This window comes from Puntigrus tetrazona, chromosome 4 (genome assembly GCF_018831695.1).
Source record: "Puntigrus tetrazona isolate hp1 chromosome 4, ASM1883169v1, whole genome shotgun sequence".
NCBI classification, from domain to species: domain Eukaryota; kingdom Metazoa; phylum Chordata; class Actinopteri; order Cypriniformes; family Cyprinidae; genus Puntigrus; species Puntigrus tetrazona.
Genome location: NC_056702.1, coordinates 3,041,052 through 3,062,027, shown reverse-complemented (window position 1 = coordinate 3,062,027; position 20,976 = coordinate 3,041,052). Strand labels below are relative to the sequence as shown.

Genomic DNA, 20,976 nt, shown 5'->3' with positions numbered 1-20,976 from the left:
ACCCATCATTTTGTAATCATTTAATTCTCCCAGATCCTCATGGTCTGAAATGAAACCTCACTGAGCTGTTGAGTAGAGGGTTTTCTAATTATTTTTCATTTCATTGGTTGAAATCCAAGACATGATCTCCAAACCTGGAGACATGTATTGTCTTCCATTTGATACATCTGCTTTTGATTTTTACACTGTCAAGGTCTAGTGAAGAAGAAGATGGTGATAATCCTCAACCCTTTGTTCCTCAGGTATCTGAAGCGCTTCAAGGTGATGAAGATAAAGGTGTTGCGGAGCTGGTGCCGGCAAATCTTAAAGGGTCTGCACTTCCTCCACACCAGGGCTCCTCCCATCATTCACCGGGACCTTAAGTGTGACAACATCTTCATCACCGGTCCCACCGGCTCTGTTAAGATCGGCGATCTGGGCTTGGCCACCCTCAAGCGCTCATCATTCGCTAAGAGTGTCATAGGTACGACCCAGTGTTAAAACTTTCTTACTTTCCCCACCTCCCAAATCAGCTCACCATGGCCTTATACGCTGCAAATATGTATCATGTCACGGCTTGTCTTTTCAATGATAAGGTGAAATTGGGAAGGTGGGGCATTTGCTGTCAGTTACGCTCAGATATGTAAGGCATGCTGTAGCTCCGAGCTACACTGTTCACCTTAGACCACAGTTTTCCAGGCAGCCAAGGATGCAAGTTTTAATTTCGGGTGTAAACCGGGGGTGAAAACCAGAGGAGAACATTTTGTAAACTGGGGAAACACCTTCAGATTCTGCTGTTTCTCACCTGAAATAAATTGGCCTTTGAATGCAACAGGTGAAAACACTCTAAGTTTCCATAAACTTTGGGGTATTTAGTGTAATATGTGCATTAAGAATAGCAACAAACCCGTATAGTGGGTAACGCTTTGTTAGTAAGTGTGCTATGGGAATTTCTGCATCATTATTAACAGAATAAACACTTTGGTTTGGAACCTGTGGTCTATAATTGTTAAAATCCTAGAAATTCTCTTGCTGCCAGTAATGTCTAACATCTTTTTCCAAAGGTTTTCCTGATTGCCTCATCAGGTTTTTTTTTCCCCCTCTCTTCCTTTTCAGATGGTTTAGATATTGTGATAAATTCCGTTCTGGATCCCTTCTCTCTGTCTCCTTGTTTCCATTTTTTGTTTTCATTTTTCTTTCCTGGTTTTTGAGAATTTTTTCCTTTAAACTGTAGGGCTATAATCTCAGATGGTCTCACTCCACTGTATGGGTTATTTAATGTCCTGCAGTTCATAAAGTAAGTATTCTGTAAAATGGCGAGTAAGTGGTAAGTCAACAAAGCAACCTAATCCAAAACGGAAATATTGCAATATGAATCTATATGTTAGCTCGTTTTCCTGTGCAAGGCCTTTTAACATTCGCTAGTGCACGAGTCTCACTAGCTATGGGCTTGCTCTGTGCTTTAACCTGCTTAACCTTCTCTCATTACAGGCCAGTAGAAAGGTGAGTCGGTCATGTGTTTTCCATAACTGTGTTGTTGACATAGATCAAGTTCCATAGCTAGTCGCCCACCGCTGTTCGGTACGTCATTTAACGTGTTGGCGGCACGACTGTGTTGCAAAGATAAACATGGGTTCGAAGCCCATTAATCACCTCTAAATGTAACCTGCACCAACGCATGTGCGTCTGGCTTAAATCAACTTCCTGTTTGCAAGATGATGCTTGGCTGCTTTGTGCACTAGTGTAAAGTACTGCAATAGAAAATCTAAAGGCCTTGCAGAGAAAAACTGGATCCTTTCACTTCTAAATAACTGAGGCCGGTTTTCCCCCTTCCTCTTTTTTTTATTTTTATTTTTCCTTTTCTCCATATCTTTTGCTCCCCCTCTTTCTCTCCTCTCAGGGCCATACGGAGCAACAGCGCAGTTGTCCTCCTCATCCTCTCTCCCTTCCTCTCCCCGGCCCTGCTGGGGTGAGTAGAGATCTCAGGCACTGAGAGTTCTGAATGGTTCTTTTGATTTAAGGTACCCCTGAGTTCATGGCGCCTGAGATGTACGAGGAAAAATACGACGAGTCGGTGGATGTGTACGCCTTCGGAATGTGCATGCTGGAGATGGCTACCTCGGAGTACCCGTACTCTGAGTGTCAGAACCCCGCTCAAATCTATCGCCGAGTCACCAGCGTGAGTACCCTCGCACACTTTGGGCACCTCGTTTTTTTTCTCCTTTTGCTATAGTCTTGCCAGCTCTGCCATTACACCCACACATTCCTCAGGATTCTGCTCATGAAATAATTTGATAAAAGAAGCTTGTTCTGTTATGCACTCACTGGAACCTGCCCACAGCTGGAGGCGTCACACTACACATGAGATTATGTAAGCAACATACAACTGTGTTATTGAGACATTTTGAGCGACGAGGAGTGGGTGGTGTGACCAAAATCGTACTATTATGTAACATATGCAACAATATATACGCTAGTTAACATTGGAAGTGGATTAAACCTTTCATCAAAATAGTTCCCAAAAAATCCAAAATCAAACAACTTAGATGAACAGTTTTGATCCTCTTCGTATTATGACTACTGTAAATCACAATATAAATTAATAAAATGTAAAATAAAAACATTAATGTTGTGAAATATAATAATAATATATATATATATATATATATATATATATATATATATATATATATATATATATATATATATATATATATATATATATATATATATATATATATATATATATATATAAAGTTGAATTTTCAATTTTCAGCCATTCAGTGTCAATTAATCTTTCAGAAATCATTCTAATATGCTGATTTTCTGCTTATAATTGGATTCAAATGGATTTTAATTTAAATTATTTCAAACAAATCTCCTTTTTACCATTCACTATTTTGATGAGTTTAACATATTAATCTTTTAAAAAATATATCCTTTATATTTATGCTAATGCATGTTTTTAGATAAGCCAGTGAATGTATTATTTTAGAAAAAAAAGTTACATCATCTGAATCTATTTAATGTATTTAAAATATATTTAATTTTTTTGTTTTATTTAGTTTGATGAAAATGAAACAAATGATTTACAGTGAACAACTGAAAAAGTCTGGCAGCAGTGCAAAATAACATTTATAAACAAAAGACTTAAAACTGTACGGCTAACATTATAAAACTGATTGTTGTGAGCCACATTCAAAGCTATTGTTAAAAAAAAACGTAAGATTCTTTATTTTGACCAGTTTACTGGTTGTCATACAGCCCAACTTTATCCCAGACCCACCCAGTTAGAAGTAATTGTACAAAATTAAAACAGATGTGTAAGGTTCTTTTTTCCTGCCAGTCGCAATAAAAATTTTGCTTTGATTAAATCAGTTTTACAGCCGTCACTGATATCAGCTTGTGGTGCGTCATGTGTTGACTTTCCATGAAGTCAAGTCTCTGGCTCGAACAGTTGCTCTCTTTTTGACTGACTTGGTCTCTTTTGAACACAAAATATTCCGCAGTCTTTTTTTTTTTTTTTTTTTGTTTCTCTTGGATTTATTTATTTCAGATCTCTTTTAAGCCATTGTGATGTAGTCGTCATTGAAAGTGCTTAAAAGTGTCCATCTATTTATGAACATACAATGTCGAACAATCGAGGCGAATGTCCCTGAGAGTACAGCTATATATGAATCCAAGACCATTGTTAGAAGGCTGGAAAAGGCCAGTCATGTTGCTGCAGTTTATAAATTGAATCAGCCTTTCCCTTCATTGATGTCCTTTAATATCATTGGCAGAGAAGAGAGGGGAGTATAAGGCAGTCATGAGGTTTTTTTTTTTATTCTCGTTCAGGTCAATAGTGCGATCATATGATGCTGGAGGTTGAAAATATGATCAGCAGAAGCGAAAAACAACTGGACTGTGATAAGCCAATGAGGGGCTCACCAGTAGGGAGCAGTACTGATTTTCCGGACTGAATCCTCTCCAGTTGACTGAAAGTTGAAAAAGTGATTGCTTTTTTTGAGTCAACAGTGTGGTACAAAAAAGTTTGTCTGTTTCTTTTCATCCTCACTATTGAGTCAGGTGTTTCCACCTGTTAACTTTGGAAAGTGCAGAGCACATCCTAGATTTCACCAGTTCTATCCGCCTGTCTGGAAAACTGGCGTCCACCCTGCCTGAAGGCTTTTTAATCTCATGAAATCCAATCGCACAGGCACAACAGTTCACTGAGAGAAGCAATTTAAGCTTTATGCAATCAGAAAGCATTTTAAGCTCAGCGGACCTGAGGTTACCCCTCAGAGACAGATGTGGGACTTGTCCCATCTAGGCCTAGAGTAGATGCTTTCATTACGATGAAACGGTTTAGATTTGTCCTTTCTGTTCAAACATCTGCAAACACTGCCTGTAATCTCCAAGCAGTGAGCACGGGGCTCTTTCAGCCTGACCATTTTACTGGAGTGTTCATGGAATTAGAGCCATGCAGGTTTGATGCAATGCAGGTCTTCCTTTTTATTTTTGTAGTGATTTAAGCAAAATGAATAGCACTGCAGCTGTACAGCTGTGTTCTCTACAAAATTGGTTTGTTGGCAACAATGGCGTCACATATTTGGTGTAGTTATGTGAATATTGTCTGTAAATGGACATGCACAATTTATGCTAACCAGATGACAAACCAGTCCAAAATAAGCCCTTGATTTGGTAGCTGAATGTTCACCAGACTATCATAAAAACTTGAGGTGAGCATAAAAAAATTGTAAAAGTCTAGTTAGACATAATGTCCCAGTCATTTGACTGTATCTCCCAACCCTTGAAAGTAATTTCGAGATGTGGCATCGAAGGAGTTCAACCAGAAAATAGTATTCTTGGGTATGCTTATGCATCGTAACACTGTGTCGCTTTGGGAGTTGGATAGAGTAGAAGTTGAAGATTACTTTTGTTCCTTTTCTACATCCACCCCCAGCTGTTCCAGGAGCCTTCCTCTCTCTCTCTGCTTTGTTAAATACAAAATGATTGCTTCTAATTTTCCGCCTTTGTTAACCGGTAGGAGAGCTGGGGAACAGCATGTATCTGGCTTTAGGGGACCCATTCACAGCGTCCATAACAAGCTTTTTAAATCACCTTGTTATCGGAATACTTTGCCGTTCTGCCTTAATTTTGTTAGATACTCCGTCATCCTTAACTTTGTTTGGCACTGGAATTTGAGGTGGGTTACAGACTTATATAAGGAGGTAATGCTGAGACAGGGGGAGTAATAGTTCAGGCAGACCACTCTGTAAAGCAACTCAGTGTTCCTGGATTTCACTTGTAAGTTTCTTGCACTTTTTTTTGTCTTGGGTGGTTTTGACAGCTCTAGCTCTGTGTAGGCTTTGTTAATGTTAAATGATTTTAAACTGGTCATTACAGAATTCAAAATATATACAAAGCAGGAAAAGTAGCAGAGTTTTTGGTTCAGTGAGATTGATTTGTAATTTGTTGGGTTTTATCTCATGGTGGAATTTGTTTTCCAGTGCTAAACCTGATGACTGCTAATGAGATTTTGTGTTGCTAGAAATCCATTCTGATCCATTCTGAGGCAAAGTAAAATGTAATAAAAACTATTTAAATATTTACCCCTGAGGTAAAAAAAAAAGTAGTTTTGCCTGCATTTTTAAGAGTGAAGTGAGTTAAACAAAAAGTAAAAAATGTAAAAATATTTAATAGTAACTTTTTTGTTAATTGTTAATTGTTTTTCTTTTAAGAGCGGAGTGTGTACTAGTACTCCGAGTACCCTTATCTTCCAATCTATAAAGGAATTCTGTTAATTCATGTTTTTTTTTTAAATACTGTAAATAATTGGTGAAATACGTTGTATGTACTAAAGCCAAAGTCAATATATTTTTTGCTAATTTTATCAGTAATAAAAATCTTAATTAAAATTATTATTTTTGCATCTCCTCCTCCAAAAACTCTTGGCTTAATAGATTTAAACTCTTGTGATGACTGAGAAGGTAACTTTGTTCAGCAAAATCAATTAATCTGTCAGATAAACGGCTATATCTGGAAGGTCACAGGTTTTATAATGCAAGCCACTTGCAAGCCATTAAAAACAGATATTATTAATGCTTGCTATGACAGACATCACTATTGCTCATACCTGTGGTTAGGAGTCGGAATAAACTCTAAACCCTAAGTATTAAGCTTTGGCTCGTCTTCTGCGATCTCAAATTGTGTGGTTTGTTGAGAAATTGATCAGATGATTTTCACCTGGCAGGCACTAAAGCACATAAAGCGTGCACCATATGTAGTCTTGTCGAGTCCCAGTGGAGCTCTAAAGGAATTTCTTTCACAGCACAAAAGACACGCTGATTTAATGTTCTTTTGTGTTTTTTCCCCCGCAGGGAGTTAAACCTGGCAGTTTCGACAAGGTAGCCATTCCAGAGGTGAAAGAGATCATCGAGGGATGTATTCGCCAAAACAAAGATGAAAGGTAAGGCTGTGCCTACTACCCACACCCACGCTGTGTTCACAGAACTCATTCATCCAGTCATACCTCAGTTCTCAGCTACGTGTGCCGTGAGCTTGCCCGCAGATGCGCTGTGCTCGCAATCTTTAAGCGTATGGTCCTCCCATGTAGTATGCGAATAGTAGCAGTAGATAAGTGTTTTCCCACACGCTGTTTTGAAAAAATTCCAGCAACAGGCCACTCTCTGAAATGGATCTGTGATCGCGCCAAGCCAGCAAAGAGTGCTCCGTGTCCTCACTCCACAGAAAAACATAAGCTTTGACCAGACTGTCTCCTGTTCAAGTCCAGCTACCTAAATGTCCAAGCCAAAAAAAATCTTCCTTTAGCATTTTGCATGCATATTGAAATGTTTTTTAATGATCTTGATCACCAACTGAAGTATTTTTCCTAATAATTTGTGGAAAGTCATAAAGCTGATGCTCTGTTTTGCTTAAGTGCATAAAATTTTTTTATGGAAAATTGCAAACAGCGTGTCGAGCGTAAGGTGAGACGACGTCTGATGTTCCGCTGATGAAGCACTGGAAAAGCTGATGTCTACTATATCCAGCTAATCAACACAGCCCACTTGAGATTTTTTTTCCTGAAGTCTGACTTGGTAAAAAGATTGTGCAATCTTATCTTATACCCCTATATCCATCGTTCCATGCAGGTGCCATGGATCAGCTCTTTTTAAATGTGTTGTAATTGGTCAATCCCTGTATTTACATTCTGTTTGGATTAATTTGTAATATACAAGTTTCATTTGGAGTTCATGTTAAACATTCATTGATTTTCTCTTATTGGGAATTGAGAATGAGTTTGTCCATTGTATTAAATGCAACAGGATAGAATGTTGGATAGAATATTCATTGCAACACACTAGGGATTAATTTTTTTTTTCATGACATTTATGCGACATCACCACAGAATGGCCCCAAGTTATCAAACTTCATGTCTAAAGAGTTCTGAACCCCCATGAACATCAATTAGATCATGAGACACTCAAATTCAAGTAAGGATGCGTTTAGTTTATTTTGCTCTTGAATCGTTCAGTGACTCATTAATCCATTCTGGACAACCCCTATGTTCCACCTTGTGCCTTCAAATTAGATAATAAATGTGATTTGGTTGATCTTCATCAGCCACGTGTTTCTAAATTAGTTTTATCGGCTATCCTTATATAACATCTTTGCCTGGTTGCTTATCATTTTGCGTCTTGCTCAACAGATACGCCATCAAGGACCTTCTGAACCATGCCTTCTTCCAGGAGGAGACTGGGGTGCGTGTGGAGTTGGCTGAAGAGGACGACGGGGAGATGATTGCTATCAAGCTCTGGTTGCGCATTGAAGATGTCAAGAAACTGAAAGGCAAATACAAAGACAACGAAGCCATTGAGTTTTCCTTCGACCTCCATCGGGATGTGCCAGAAGATGTGGCTCAGGAAATGGTGGGTTTGTCAAAGATTTTCTGAATCAGATATAGCACGTATAGATGGTAACATAGGCTGTGTTTAAATACAGGTTGAGTCGGGCTATGTTTGCGAAGGTGATCACAAAACCATGGCCAAAGCCATCAGAGACCGTGTGTCACTGATCTGCCGCAAACGAGAGCAAAGACAGCAGGTGCGAGCCGAGCAAGAGAAACGCAAGCAGGAGGAGGAGCAGAAGCAGTTGTCCAGCGAGTCTTTTAAGAACGTTCCCGGTTCTCAAGGTTCTGCACAGAGCCAGTGTGGTTCCCAGCCTCCGACTCCTGGCCTCGCCCAGCCTGAGTGTGAGGAGCCTGATGTAGACCAGCATCTTCAGTACATGCAAAGTGGAATCACCTGTAAGTATACGACACAACCTATCAGTCCATCATCTTACCTGTCGTTTCCTCTTAAATTCTGATTGTCGTATCTTTTCCCAGTGGCTGACGGAACACTTGACAGTGGTCAGGGTTCATCCGTTTTCTCAGAACCTCACCTCAGTCAGCTCAGCATGTCATATAGCTCTCCTGCATCGTCACAACCCCAGCAGGTGCCTGGACAGGCCGTCTACCCTCCCAGCTCTCAAGCTCCCCAACAGCACACCGCATACCCCCAGCAGCCCATGGTAAGCCACAGAAGAAGAGCCGAAGTCAAAAAGTCAACACGTAAACGCAGGTTCAGTGTAGCAGGTCACACATTTGCATCCTTAATCTGTTTTTGCAACTGATTCCTATTAATGAATTCAAAACGACATTTTAGTAGCATTTTCGGGCCAAAATTATGTTCAGTGTACCGTACCAAATTTCTCAAGATTTACTGATGCACAAAGCTGTTAAAATGCAAAAAGCAATTATGTTTATATAGCATAGCAACAATGACAATACAATGGAAAACGAGAAACTGGGTTTTTAAATGCACTTAAGAAAACATCTTTCTAAATGGTAGTGTGCTCTTAGCCTTATTAGTGACAGGTTAATTTAACAAATCATGTGGCCACATGTTTATCTTCAGTTAGAATCAGTTTAGTTCAAGTGTCTCCATCTGTTCCCATAATATTTCATGTTGTGCAAAGGCAAGGACCCAATACAGATATGATCAGTAGATAGAATTTGTGTAGCCTTGATTGAGTAACAAATGAATCATGAATCAAGGTTCAATTGTTGTTTGACTTTTGAATATGATCTCTTTGTGGTTGCATGTATTTATCTTTGGAGTTTGATGATGGTTTGTTATTATCAGACACTAAATGAATGATGCATGAGAAAGGAAAGCAAAGCCATAACGTCTACACTCTAAATGGGTTTGATTCTTTTCATACAGCCTGCTCTCAGTTCTTTCTCTCTTTCTTTGTCTTGCTTTTTCTTTATTTTCTGACTGCCAAGTATATTTCCACTTCCCACGTGTACTTGAGCTGCCGCTCCCTCTTCATCCTCTTTTCATTTTAATGCATTCTCTGGGTTACTTTACTTTACTTTTTTTTTTTTTTTCAGTATTTTTGATTCCTCCCAAAAAGGAAGTGTATCATGTTGTGCAGACTGCTAGGCATTTGCCATCCTGGACACTTAAACCATGATCATTTCAGTGCATCAGAGTCATGTCATTCACATAGGGCATGATTTTTCTCAGGGATTTTTTGTTACGTTACCTTGATGTCAAACACTCTCTCTTCATTATTATAATTGTCTGTAGGTGTGACCTCTAATGATTTATCTTAATAATAATGGTTTATTAATAAATACCATCTCACCTGACTTGACATGGCTGGTTAGTTCCAATTCAAAGTCTGCACGGCACTGATGACTGTTATTGTACATGTAATTTTGTTCTTCTGTTTTCTTACCCAATGTGCTGTTTGTGGTCTTTGTTTTTGCTGTACACATTTTGTACATACTTCTGTTTATGCTGTTCTTTATCTGTCGTAAAACATCTCAGAGGAACAATTTTCTGCGATGTTTTCATGGTCTTTGCTAACTTCAATTTGTTGTCTACATGGTAGACAGTCTATGCTGTAGATTTCTTGGAGTCGGTGACAATGTCATTTTTAGTGTAATTTCTTTAGTTTTTAGTCCTATATTTTCCAGTTATTAACACACCAAGTTCCTGTGTAACATCGTGCAACCTGATTAATCTCAGATCAGGTTAAACGAGTATTAATTTAATCTCAAAATCTGCTCACAATTCATGATTCATGAATCAGGTATTGATATTGCCACAAATGTTTGTTACTGATAACACATGTTGGTCATCGTAAAACTATTTTAACGCATCATGAATCATCAATTGCTTGTTCTTTTGGTCTGACTTGACAGCAGATGTTTGTATGTAGGTCAAAGTTTATTGTAGATAATTGTCTTTTTTTTCTTTCTGTTTAGCGTCTTAGAAGGCAATGCTAATTTTTAATCTTGTATCAAATGTTTCCTTGTAGTTTTCTTTTGGTTTATTTGGCTTTTCGTGTCATTTGTGTTCCATTGTGGTTAATAGTCAATTCCCCTCCTTCACCTCCAGCCTCCTCCACCTCTTCCCCGTCGTCGTAGCATGTCTGTTTGCGTGCCCTGCTTTTCTTCCACCTCTGCTCTGTCGTGTCCTCCCAAGCCACCTTCCACCCCACCTCCAGTCGCATCAGCCCCGCTCTCGCCCCGGCTGGGGAGGCCGGATGGGGAGACGTTTGCTGGCCGACTGTCCAAAGCACTGGAGAGCGTCCTGCCCCTTCACTCAACCCTGCCCCGTCGCCGTGCCAGTCTCCCAGCAATCTTTGCCAGTCCTGTATGTTAGTGTCTCCCAGTGAACCAGGATTCACCTGCTGTGCTGACCTTGGGTACAACATGGATATCTGTGAAGAATAATTTTATTAAAATAAAAATACAAATCAAGCTTAAAAAGTTTAGGGGGAGCAAATACAATCATCATACAAATTAAAAATAAATAGTTTCGAGGGGCCAATATGTACATTCCTAAAACGGCAAAGGTGTGATCTAAAAAAATATAATGACATCCTGCTACTTTATTAAGTCAAAGTGAGCTCTTCAAAACCATTATTGGGCTTAAAAAGGCAAACTGTGGTTCTTTTTAAGTCTTTCTGATTTCCAGCTGCTGTTAGTCTCTTAGGAATGTTATCATTAAGCTAGCAAAAAGTGGTGTTTTATGAGTAATTCAGTTTCACAAATTATCTGTTATGTAATATATCAAGTATAAATAGCAGGTTTTTATCTTTTCTTGTATGGCAAAGGTTCATATTAACCCCCAGTAATCCAGTAATAAGATTATATCACTGCACTGGTGGGTTATAAATGTTGAAAATATGAAGGGTTGACCACAGGTCAGTTTTGAAAATATGTAGCCATATAACTATCCTTTTCAGATACCCATGTTACCCTGGTCCACTCGGCTGAAACCCTGTGCTCACATTAAATACAGATTGGCATGAACTGCAATCATTAAAAATGGTTCCTCGCCCCCACAGCCTGTAAGGCATCTGTATTTAATTGTAAATATGTCACTGTCACGTTTCTACATCTCATTTAGCAGTTAAACATCTCTTAATTTATTTCTTATGTCATCTTTGCCTGATTGGATGAATATTGTCTGCTGTATTTTCACATGTCATCTTTTTTTATTTTCTCTCTCTCTTTCTCTTGCTTTGTGAATTTTGTGATGCTGCTTTTTCTACTTCCTCACAAAGATGCTGTATGTTATTGTCACTGCAGCCGCAATCGGTGAGTCAGCCATACGGTGGAGGAGGCTCAGGTCTGGTCGAGCCCCCGCTCTTTTTCCCAACCATCCCGGAGCGGCCCGTCTCGTTCTCCCCTCCGCCATCTTGCCCGCCTAAAGCTTTCAACGTGCAGCGCCGCAAGAGCACCTCCATCCTAGAGGCCCATACACGTCACTTCCAGCCCGCCTACCATCGTAGCTACGGCAGTAGCCTGCACCCGTTTTCTGGCATGGAAGCTTTAGGCCCTGGCGTCGAACCTTCCCTGTTTATGATTCCCGGTATGGCACCTCAAAGATTGGCAGAGCCACTGCACCTTCAGCCCCCAGCGGAGTCACTGTACGGGTATAAGGATGTGAGGGCCGAGCAAGAGGAGGCTGTACGCAGACTCAGCCTCAACCAGGCTGCATTAATGGACCAGCTGGAAGCCATGGCCTATAGTGGCTATCCCATGACCGCGCATCAGCTAAGCCAAATCAGCTTCCATCAGCAAATGCAGGTCGCGGCTGCCGCTAGCTTGGCCTATGAGACTCAATCACAGCCTGGGCCAGCTTACCTACACCCTCATGTCCAGAGCCACATGCGCTTGACCCACAGCCCCATCCCGCAACTGCCTCCCATGAGTGTGTCTAGCTCAGCCTCTGCACCACAGCAAACCACAGTTACAGATCCAGGGTATCAGCCCCACTCGTTTCCTCACTCCGCACCACCCGTGTTGGCCCATGCGTCCGAGCCGAACACCGCCTTTGAATTCCACATGCACAACCTCCAGGCAGACCCAGCCATGCTGGCGTCCAGACTCTACCGAGCCCGCCGGGGCTCCATGGACCTTAACTTGGAGGAACCGACTGGCAACCCAGGCTTGTGTGGTCGACTACAGCCCGTCACCGAAGAACTGTACAGCTACGTGAGCCCGGAGCTGCCCCTTCCCCCAGGCAGCCTGCTTCTCCATGGACCTAAAGAACTCAGTCCTGAACCTTCAAGTGACTCTATGACCTCCTCCGATGCTGGAGAGTTTCACTCGCCTCCACCTCATCAGTTGTACCAACCTCAAGACTGTTCTGCTGCTCAATCCATCCCACAAACGTCTTACTACAAAACAGATGGAGGGAGTAACATCAGCGAAGGACATCCACCTAGTCAGACGACGTTTCTGTTTGTTCCACCTTCTGAATCGTCCAACGCTCCAACCTCGCACATCACTGCTCTGCACAGTACTTGGACCCGTCAACCATCTCTTCCACCGGACCTCACATACCACGAACCTGCCTTGTCTCATCAGGGCACTACCTTGGTACCTAGAAATACTCGTTCTTGTCCACCTTTCCCCAACACTCCCTGTCTCTATCTCAGTTACCTAATTTTTTTTTCGTCCAGTGGTTGTGGTTTTAACCCTCTCCAGCCATAATTTAGGGCTCAGAAAGGTTCAGAAGGTGCATTGAGCTAAATGCATAAACCTGCTTTTTAAATCCCCTTGTGCAAAGACATTTTTCTGTCTTCCATTGGACGGTGTGATTGTTTTATTTCCATTAATTTTTCATTTCAGATGCACTTTGTAAGTATTATTTTGTGTGTATGTTCATATAAAGGTGTATATGATTCTTGTGTGTTTGCACAGATATTGTGTAACATATCTGTAGATGGCATACAAATCTGAAGTTTTGATTGCCTCTTTCAAATTATTATGATATAGGCCAATGTTCAAAAATGTAAATTTATTTTTTGTAAATATTTGAAGATACTTAAAAAGAGGCTTAAATGCAGAATTTGTATGACCAAACACACAGACACATACAACAAAAAGAGGGGGTTTAGACAGGTTTGCTTGTCTCTTACGTTTTCTCTAATCTTCCTTACAAAAAATCATGTTTTTTGTTGTATTCTACCTTAACAGCTGCTTTTTAGATCCGCTACTACATCATAGTTGGCTGGAAATGGTTAAAACAATTCTAAGTGAGTTTCAGTTTTCAATTTTGTCTTTGTCAAGGACACCAGTCGAGAAAGAGCCTACCAGCACAAGAACTCAACATTTGTTGACTACTTTTTAGGATGTTAACATTAACTGAAAAGTCCTCTTTTAACCCTTAGAAGGCTGACATTATCAATGTCATCTTGCAGTCTCATTCTCCGTCCCTATTTGCTGCCTCTCTATCTTTTATACCACTGTTATTTTCATCCTCTTATCTGCCAAAGGCTACTTTATTCCCTGCTGCTCTGTAAAGATCTTGCTAATAATTAATAAATTCTTCAGTATAATGCCAAGGTAAGGTGATCTGCATCTGGAGCAACTATACTTGTCTGTACCTTGGAGAAAAGAATTAAATGACAAGTATACTTGTAGCTTTCTAAGGGTTGCTTCTGTCGAAACCCTCCATGTGGGGGGAAAGTGGTCAAATTGAGCAATGTTAGGTTTATGTCGGGTCTATTTTAGGAGATACTTTCTTGGTTGTGCAAACAACTCCACATGCTTCCCTGAGCTTTTTTTTTTGTTGTTGTTGTTAATAACATTCACCCAAACTACAGAGTCATGTAGAGTCACATGCATGAAGCCTACTCACTCCCCGGCTAACACCTGATGTTTGTTTGTCGTTTAATCGTGAGATGTGAGAGGCATACACAAAAAGTGAATGGTGACCTGAGTGCATTGCTCAGAGCGTTCACACTTTGTGTATGAATGGTCAGTATTTGAAAGTCATTGTTGTTTTTCACTACAGCCACCAACATATTTTGACTTGTCTTTTTTTTTTTCTTTTCATCTCTCCACCACTGCCATATTTCTTTCTCTCTCTCTGTTTTTCTCTCTCTTTCTCGACTGCGCCCATATTCCTCTTCATATATTCAGGTACAGGTCCCAATCCCTCAGTCCACAAGTGCCGTGTCTCTGGTTTCCTGCAGCACCCCATTACCCGCTTCTGCTTCTCAACAGGTAAGATGAGTGTGTCTGACCAATCAGAATCATCTTTTCTTCCATCCATTTATGGATATAAATGGATATCCAACTTTGGCCAAGGCAAATGAACCACTCATTCTCAAACACTCCAAGAACTTTTTGAGTTTTATTTTTGTTTGAATCTCTCTGGATTCTCTCCTGCGTGTGAAAGCTGTGGACTTCAGAGGTGTTTTTTTTCTTACGCTGTGTTGTATTTGTTTCTTATAGTATGGAGGTTACTACGTCCAAGCACTCCCTTCGCAGGTAGAGAAAACACCATTCCTCACTTTCTCTCTCTTGCTCTTGTTCTCTCTCCTTTTTCTCATTTACCTGCAGTTTACTTTGAAGCTCTTTGCCTTGCCGTTTTAAGTTTTGTCATTTCATTATTGCATTATGAGGTGCTGTAGGTGACATTGCTCTTTTTAAACGAGGCTTAAAAAGCTTGTCTGTGTCTCGAAGTCAAGATGAATGAGTGTAAAAATTAAATTAAAGTTTTAGTGTGTCTGCGTTGATTTGTTCTTCAAAGGTAAGTTATTTAAATAGTTCATAAAGGAATGTTCCACTGTGAACAGCATGACGTGCTGTTGATGATTACAGCAAACCATAGTTTTGTCCTTCAGTTTGTAAAAACAAAAATCAGATTTGCAGTAATGCACTTAAAATGAAGGTCTGTTGGGCAAGATATTCAAATGGTTTTCAAAGCAAGAATGTGAAGGTGGTATTTTTGTAAGTGCTTATTTTAGTGGTGGGAACACTGTCCGGTTAAACTCCTAGTATGGGTTACAGTATTATGCTCTTGCGCAATGCCTTGCCCCATATACTTGCATGTTAAGGGCAATACTGTAAATGTCAATGTTTTGTTAGCTTTCACAAACTAAAGGAAGAATGTTTATTTAGATTATTTACATAGGCCTAAAATGTACTAATTTTCTAAGGCTATAGAATAATTAATGCCAAAATGCTTATTCTCTTTTCAGGCTGCTGTTCCGCTACAGACTTCTCTGGCGGCAACATCCCAACCGGGTGTCACTTTACCCCAACAGCAGGCTCCCCAACAGCCTTCTAGCACTGTGGTTCAGAGCAGCTCCCAAATGCAGGCACAGCCCAGCCATCAGCCCACACAGGTATGTGATGGAAGCCATTCAAGCTAAAAGCAAAAATAATTAATTAATTAAAAGAATAAAGTATGTATGTATGTATGTATGTGTGTGTGTATAGTTATACATATTTAAAGATTTATTATGTAAGTAGTGATGTTAAATATATTTTATAGTTTGTTATACATGTTTTGTGTTACTACTGAAACATTATGTTGTGTGTGTGTGTGCAGTTTCATGTTAACTTAATATAACTTAACAAAATTACTTCGTAGAAGTTTTTTCTTCTTTTTGTTTGTTTTTCTTTCCCTCTTTTTCTGTTTCAATACAATGTACAGTGCATCTGTGGCCGTCTCTATGACGTGCCTCGGCTGTGCTTTTTGATTGATGTTTTCTGGCATGTTTCTGCCTGTATGTTGCATGGTTGTCGGTTGTGTAGATCAGTCTCTCTGTTCAGTTCTCAATGTTTAGTGCATAGCCGTTGTTTTCCCTTTAGCTGAAAGCACAGGTTTACTGCAGGGGCACAGAAAAGCTGTTTACTTGTGATTTGTCAGATGTGGGTTCCGTCACGAATCAATAAATTGTTACTTGTGTCTTTGTTGGATTTGGATTTTATTTTGTGTGTTGTTGACCGTGATAACATTTATAGGCACTTAGAGAAAGGTGCCCCTCCTAACATAATCTAATAAGCATTTGGCACTTAAATTGGAGTTTGTTTTTCGTGTGTGTTTTGCTTGCGGATGTTGTGATCCACCGTTCACCCCACGGCATGCTGTCTCCGTCATGTGGTCTGATCTCGTGATGGTTTGCCTTGGGTTTATTAAGACATCGCTCCTTTTGCACATAAACTGCCCTTGCCGTCTTCATCTCCCCCGGTTGGTGCTTGCAGAAACATTTCCCTCCTCCATCTTCACAACCACACTGATCTGACCCAGCTACCCCTCTCGTACTTTCCCCCAGCTTCTCTGCGCGCCAACTATAGCAGTTGCCCCGTTTCCGCAGCAGCCAGTGCCTGAAGCGCTGACATGCCCGGCAGCTCTGCCTGCTCCAGCCACGTCCCCATCAGTGCTGCCGCCCCACCTGCCCCAATTGGTGCCGCCTCTAATGACACCTGTGCCAACCATCCTTGTGGCCACAGTCCCTTCCCCCATCGAACATCCTTGTTTGCCAGCAGACATCCCAGCGCAGGTACCTGGAATGGACAGAACCGGCCCCAAACGCATCAGCGCAGACAATTTTAGTTTGTTTTATAGGGCAAAGCTATTGTATTGACAAGTCATGCTTATTTTTATCTGTTTGTCTGGGAAACATAGCTGCTTAGCTGTCCTTACACAGCGTCCTTTCTTTTCTCGGCTGTGAAATAAGATCTGTTTTTTTAGAAAACACTCAGGCTTTGCCTGAAGCAGTTGTACTTTTTATTTAGACATGCATTGTTACTTTGTCTTCTTTGATCTGATTGTTTGCATGTCTTTCTATTACAATGCCTTTGTTTTTGTCGTTTGCTCTTCCAGACATCTCATAGCGTCTCTCAGACTTTGATGACAGAGCTGTCACAACTCCAAACTCCTGCTGTGGAGAGGTAAGAATCAACTTTTATCAGGTTCCCAATGTGTTTATCAGTAAGTTAAAAACAGTGCAAAAACATACAGTGAAGGCAGATGCAATGCGATGTAAGTTGTAATGGTGTTTTCACTTCTTTTTTTCCGTTAGCTGTCATTCTGATGTGGCATCTGGACTCAGCGATGGTAATGAGGGTGTAACATGTGGCAGGCATGAGGGTCGTTCTACCAAACGGCACCAGCGCAGATCAGTACGCAGCCGTTCACGCCATGAAAAAACCTCTAAGGCCAAGCTCAATGTTCTTAATGTACGTCCAACACGTTGCCCCTTTTTTTTGTAGTATTTGATGGTGGTGAAAAAGCACAGGATATTAAATAAAACGTCATGTGTTTCAGATATCTAGAATGGGTGATAGAGTTGCAGAGTGTCAATTAGAAACACACAACAGAAAAATGGTGACTTTCAAGTTTGATCTCGACGGTGATAACCCGGAGGAAATTGCACAGATAATGGTAACTTGAAACACCACCCGCATTTTTAATACTGAACAGATCTGCTCAATTAACCAGTGATTTCTTTTGATCTTGATCTATGTGACAAAAAGCTGATGTCGAACTAAATTACATTTTTGTTTCCAAAATACACTTTGAGCTGCCAAAGCTCATTAAGAAGAGGTTTTATGTCATGTTTTAGGTACAAAGTGAATTCATTCTAGAGAGCGAGCGTGATTCCTTCATCGAGCAGATTCGAGAGGTCATAGAAACAGCAGATGAGAAAGGTGTAGAGAGAGAACGCAGCCAGGTGTGTACCTTCTTGTACTCCTTTTGTGATGATTCTTAAATGATTCTTAAGTTAACAGTGTTTCACCAATGATTCCAGACGGTTAGTGATCACGAGCAGCATATGCCCACCACATCTGCACCTCTTGAACAAGGTAGATCGTAAAGTCCCACAATGTAATATAAGTTAATGTACCTTTTTAATGATACATCGGCACTGAAGTCTTTTTCCCTCCCAGGTGTGCCGCCTAGTTCAGCTGCCCAGGTGGTTCATTCTGCAGGTCGAAGGTTTATTGTGAGTCCAGTGCCTGAATCCAGACTAAGGGAGCAATTCTTTAGCTCACCCCAACCCACAATCGAAGAGCCTTCATCCTGTGAGTGTACTATGTGAAATAATTATAGGTTAGACAATGCATTTATGCATATAGCAGACGGTGCAGAAGCAGTTAGTCAAAGAAACAAAAGTATTTGTGATAAACATAGCATGGTTTGTTTGACGAATAAATTGGGATGTAGAAATGCAGAATTTAAGTTTTATATGTTTTTTGGAGGAAGTTTAAGTGCAATTAATTTCTAAAAATTAATAATTTCCATATGAAACTAGTTTGGACCCAGTGTATTTGTCTCTAACTTTAATATCCATCCTCACTCCTAGTACAAACAGCCTAGACTATAAGATTTTTGACAACTTATGCAGCCGCATATTTATTTCGGTCTTGAATTTCCCTTCTTTATCAGCTGTGTCAGTTGCACCGCCTGCCTTGGGGCTTTCTATGTCTGCGTCTGCAGTTAGTCTCCAGCAGGCATTCTCTGAAATACGCCAAGGCCGTTTTGACCCAGGTCCCAGCACTGCACCGCCTATGCTCCATGTCTCCATGCCACCTCTGGTTCCCACCACAGCACCCTTGCCCTCTAGTGCCGCCCCAGTGGTCCCTCCCTCAGTGTCTTCTGAAGTGACTTCTTCACCATCTCTACCCTCCGTCTCCATAAACCCTCCAGGCTCATCGTCTCCTCCTCCTACCCTTCCCGCTTCCTCCTTAACCTCCCCTCCAGCCCATTCGCAGCTCCCCCTGCCTCAAAGTCAGGTTTTACCTGCCGTCATCAGTGTTATTTCCACTCCTTCCTCATTGCCAGTGCCAGCTGTGCCTACCGCTACATCCTTCCCCCAAACCTCAGTCTCCATGCCCGTACCTGCCTGTACCGCAGCCACACTCCCTCATACTACAACTCCTATGGGATCTGTTTCTGGTGGCAGTAGTGAACAGCCACCCATCCCTTCCACTACAGATCAGCTCACACCACTGGTCATCCCCACCACAGCAATTCAGACGCCCTCGCTCGCACCATCCACCACCACGGTTATTCCTACTTCGGCTGCTCAGTCACAAGTGCCCACCCTCCAGCCGGTTACCACCACCATACCCATCGTTCAACCCACACCCGTGCACAGCCAACCTCAAACCTCCACTGTGCCCAATCAGAGCCACGCACATTGTGTAGAATGTGACAGCGACCCGCAGGGAAAGGGTGTTGATGACATTCAGGCTCTGGATAAAAAGTTGCGATCGCTCTTCATGGACCTGGGCTCCGCTCCACCCTCTGCCCAGTCTGATGTCACATCTGACCCCATGGCGGCAAGCATCCCTGGCACCTCCTCTCCAACTGCCTGTGCCACCCCTAGCGGTACCCCTCTCCCTCCCTCTAGTTTACCCCTTAACTCCCCCGGTCAGCCCACAGGCTCTCCCATGACATCCATGGGTAATGCCTCCACACCAGTCGGCTACAGTCAGACGACTCCTTCCAAAGCGCCATTATCAAGATTACCGGTGAGTGACCTATTTCTTAAAAATTTAAAAGGCTGATTTAAAGTTTCCCAACAAACCTGTCAACATGTATGGGTCGTACCACAAAATAAAATATAAATAAATAAAAAATAATGCTTGAGAATTTGAAACGTTCGCTGATGTGGATGCAAATATCGTTATATTTCTTATTGTTTTTGGTGTAAATGGTGCTTAAGTGTAAAAAATATAAAAAAAAAAAAGAAAAAGAGAATGTTTTCATACCGACATACTTTTGTTTGTGTGTGTATATAATATAACAATATTAAAATGATTAATATATCATATAATAATCATTAGTCCAGGCTGAATCATTTACTTTATTGCAGTTTTTATAATATAACACTGTTTTCAGCAAGGACACATTAAACTGATCAAAAGATACAGTAAAGATGTTTATAATGTTACTAAAAAATAAAAACAAAGAAATTTAGAATGGTAGTAAGTATACAGTGTAGTGTGTGTGTGTGTGTATATTGCAATACAGCAATATACATAGTTATCATGAAAATAAAGCAAATACAATGAAAAAATGCAATACAAATAAACTAGACATCATTGTTCTTCCTAAAGCAAACAACACTGTTCTTTTCTTCAACATCGCGTTTTAACCTCTCTGTCTCAAACCACTAACAGTATGATTTTTATTTTAAACCCAATTTCTGCATGGCTGTTGAGACTCATGACTGACAGAATGCATGACATAGTAATGCTACATGAATGCCATATAACTCAACTTTTCTGTAATACTTTAGGCAAGCTCTAGTCACATTTTGAGTACAGCTTTGACCATAACGCTGCATGTAGCTTGTGGCGGTTCATTGGCACCTCTTCCAGCTCTCAATCTTTACAATGCTTTAGTTTCTCTTCCGTCTTCATTCATTAGGTGTTGCCTGTCGGCCCAGATCAGGCTGGCACGCCGCCCACAGAGCACCTACCACCCTTCCCAGGACCTTGTTTAACTCAGGTGCCCTTTTCTTCTTTCTCTCTCTGTCTCACTCTATTTTTATATAGTTGCATTCCTGGAAAACACACAGAGCATGAATAAAGATTTTTTAATCGCATATGAATCAAACCACTGCATGGCATAGCTTTCCTTTGAGGCCGGTTAGGAGCATGACCTGTGACGCTCATTAACTTAGACTCGCTGCTCT

General features: G+C 40.9%; 1 protein-coding gene across 1 annotated transcript in view; it reads left to right on the top strand.

Moving 5' to 3' along the window:
• wnk1b (WNK lysine deficient protein kinase 1b) overlaps window positions 1–20,976 on the top strand; it is a 67,335-nt gene that overhangs the window by 32,378 nt on the left and 13,981 nt on the right. The window contains 19 exon segments of the mRNA XM_043236381.1: window positions 243–463; window positions 2,001–2,158; window positions 6,342–6,430; window positions 7,673–7,892; window positions 7,966–8,269; window positions 8,351–8,535; window positions 11,615–12,910; window positions 14,459–14,542; window positions 14,774–14,809; window positions 15,523–15,669; window positions 16,603–16,830; window positions 17,154–17,221; window positions 17,353–17,509; window positions 17,598–17,714; window positions 17,896–18,003; window positions 18,082–18,136; window positions 18,221–18,355; window positions 18,720–19,807; window positions 20,709–20,789. Coding sequence (XP_043092316.1) covers window positions 243–463; window positions 2,001–2,158; window positions 6,342–6,430; window positions 7,673–7,892; window positions 7,966–8,269; window positions 8,351–8,535; window positions 11,615–12,910; window positions 14,459–14,542; window positions 14,774–14,809; window positions 15,523–15,669; window positions 16,603–16,830; window positions 17,154–17,221; window positions 17,353–17,509; window positions 17,598–17,714; window positions 17,896–18,003; window positions 18,082–18,136; window positions 18,221–18,355; window positions 18,720–19,807; window positions 20,709–20,789 — 4,777 coding nt within the window.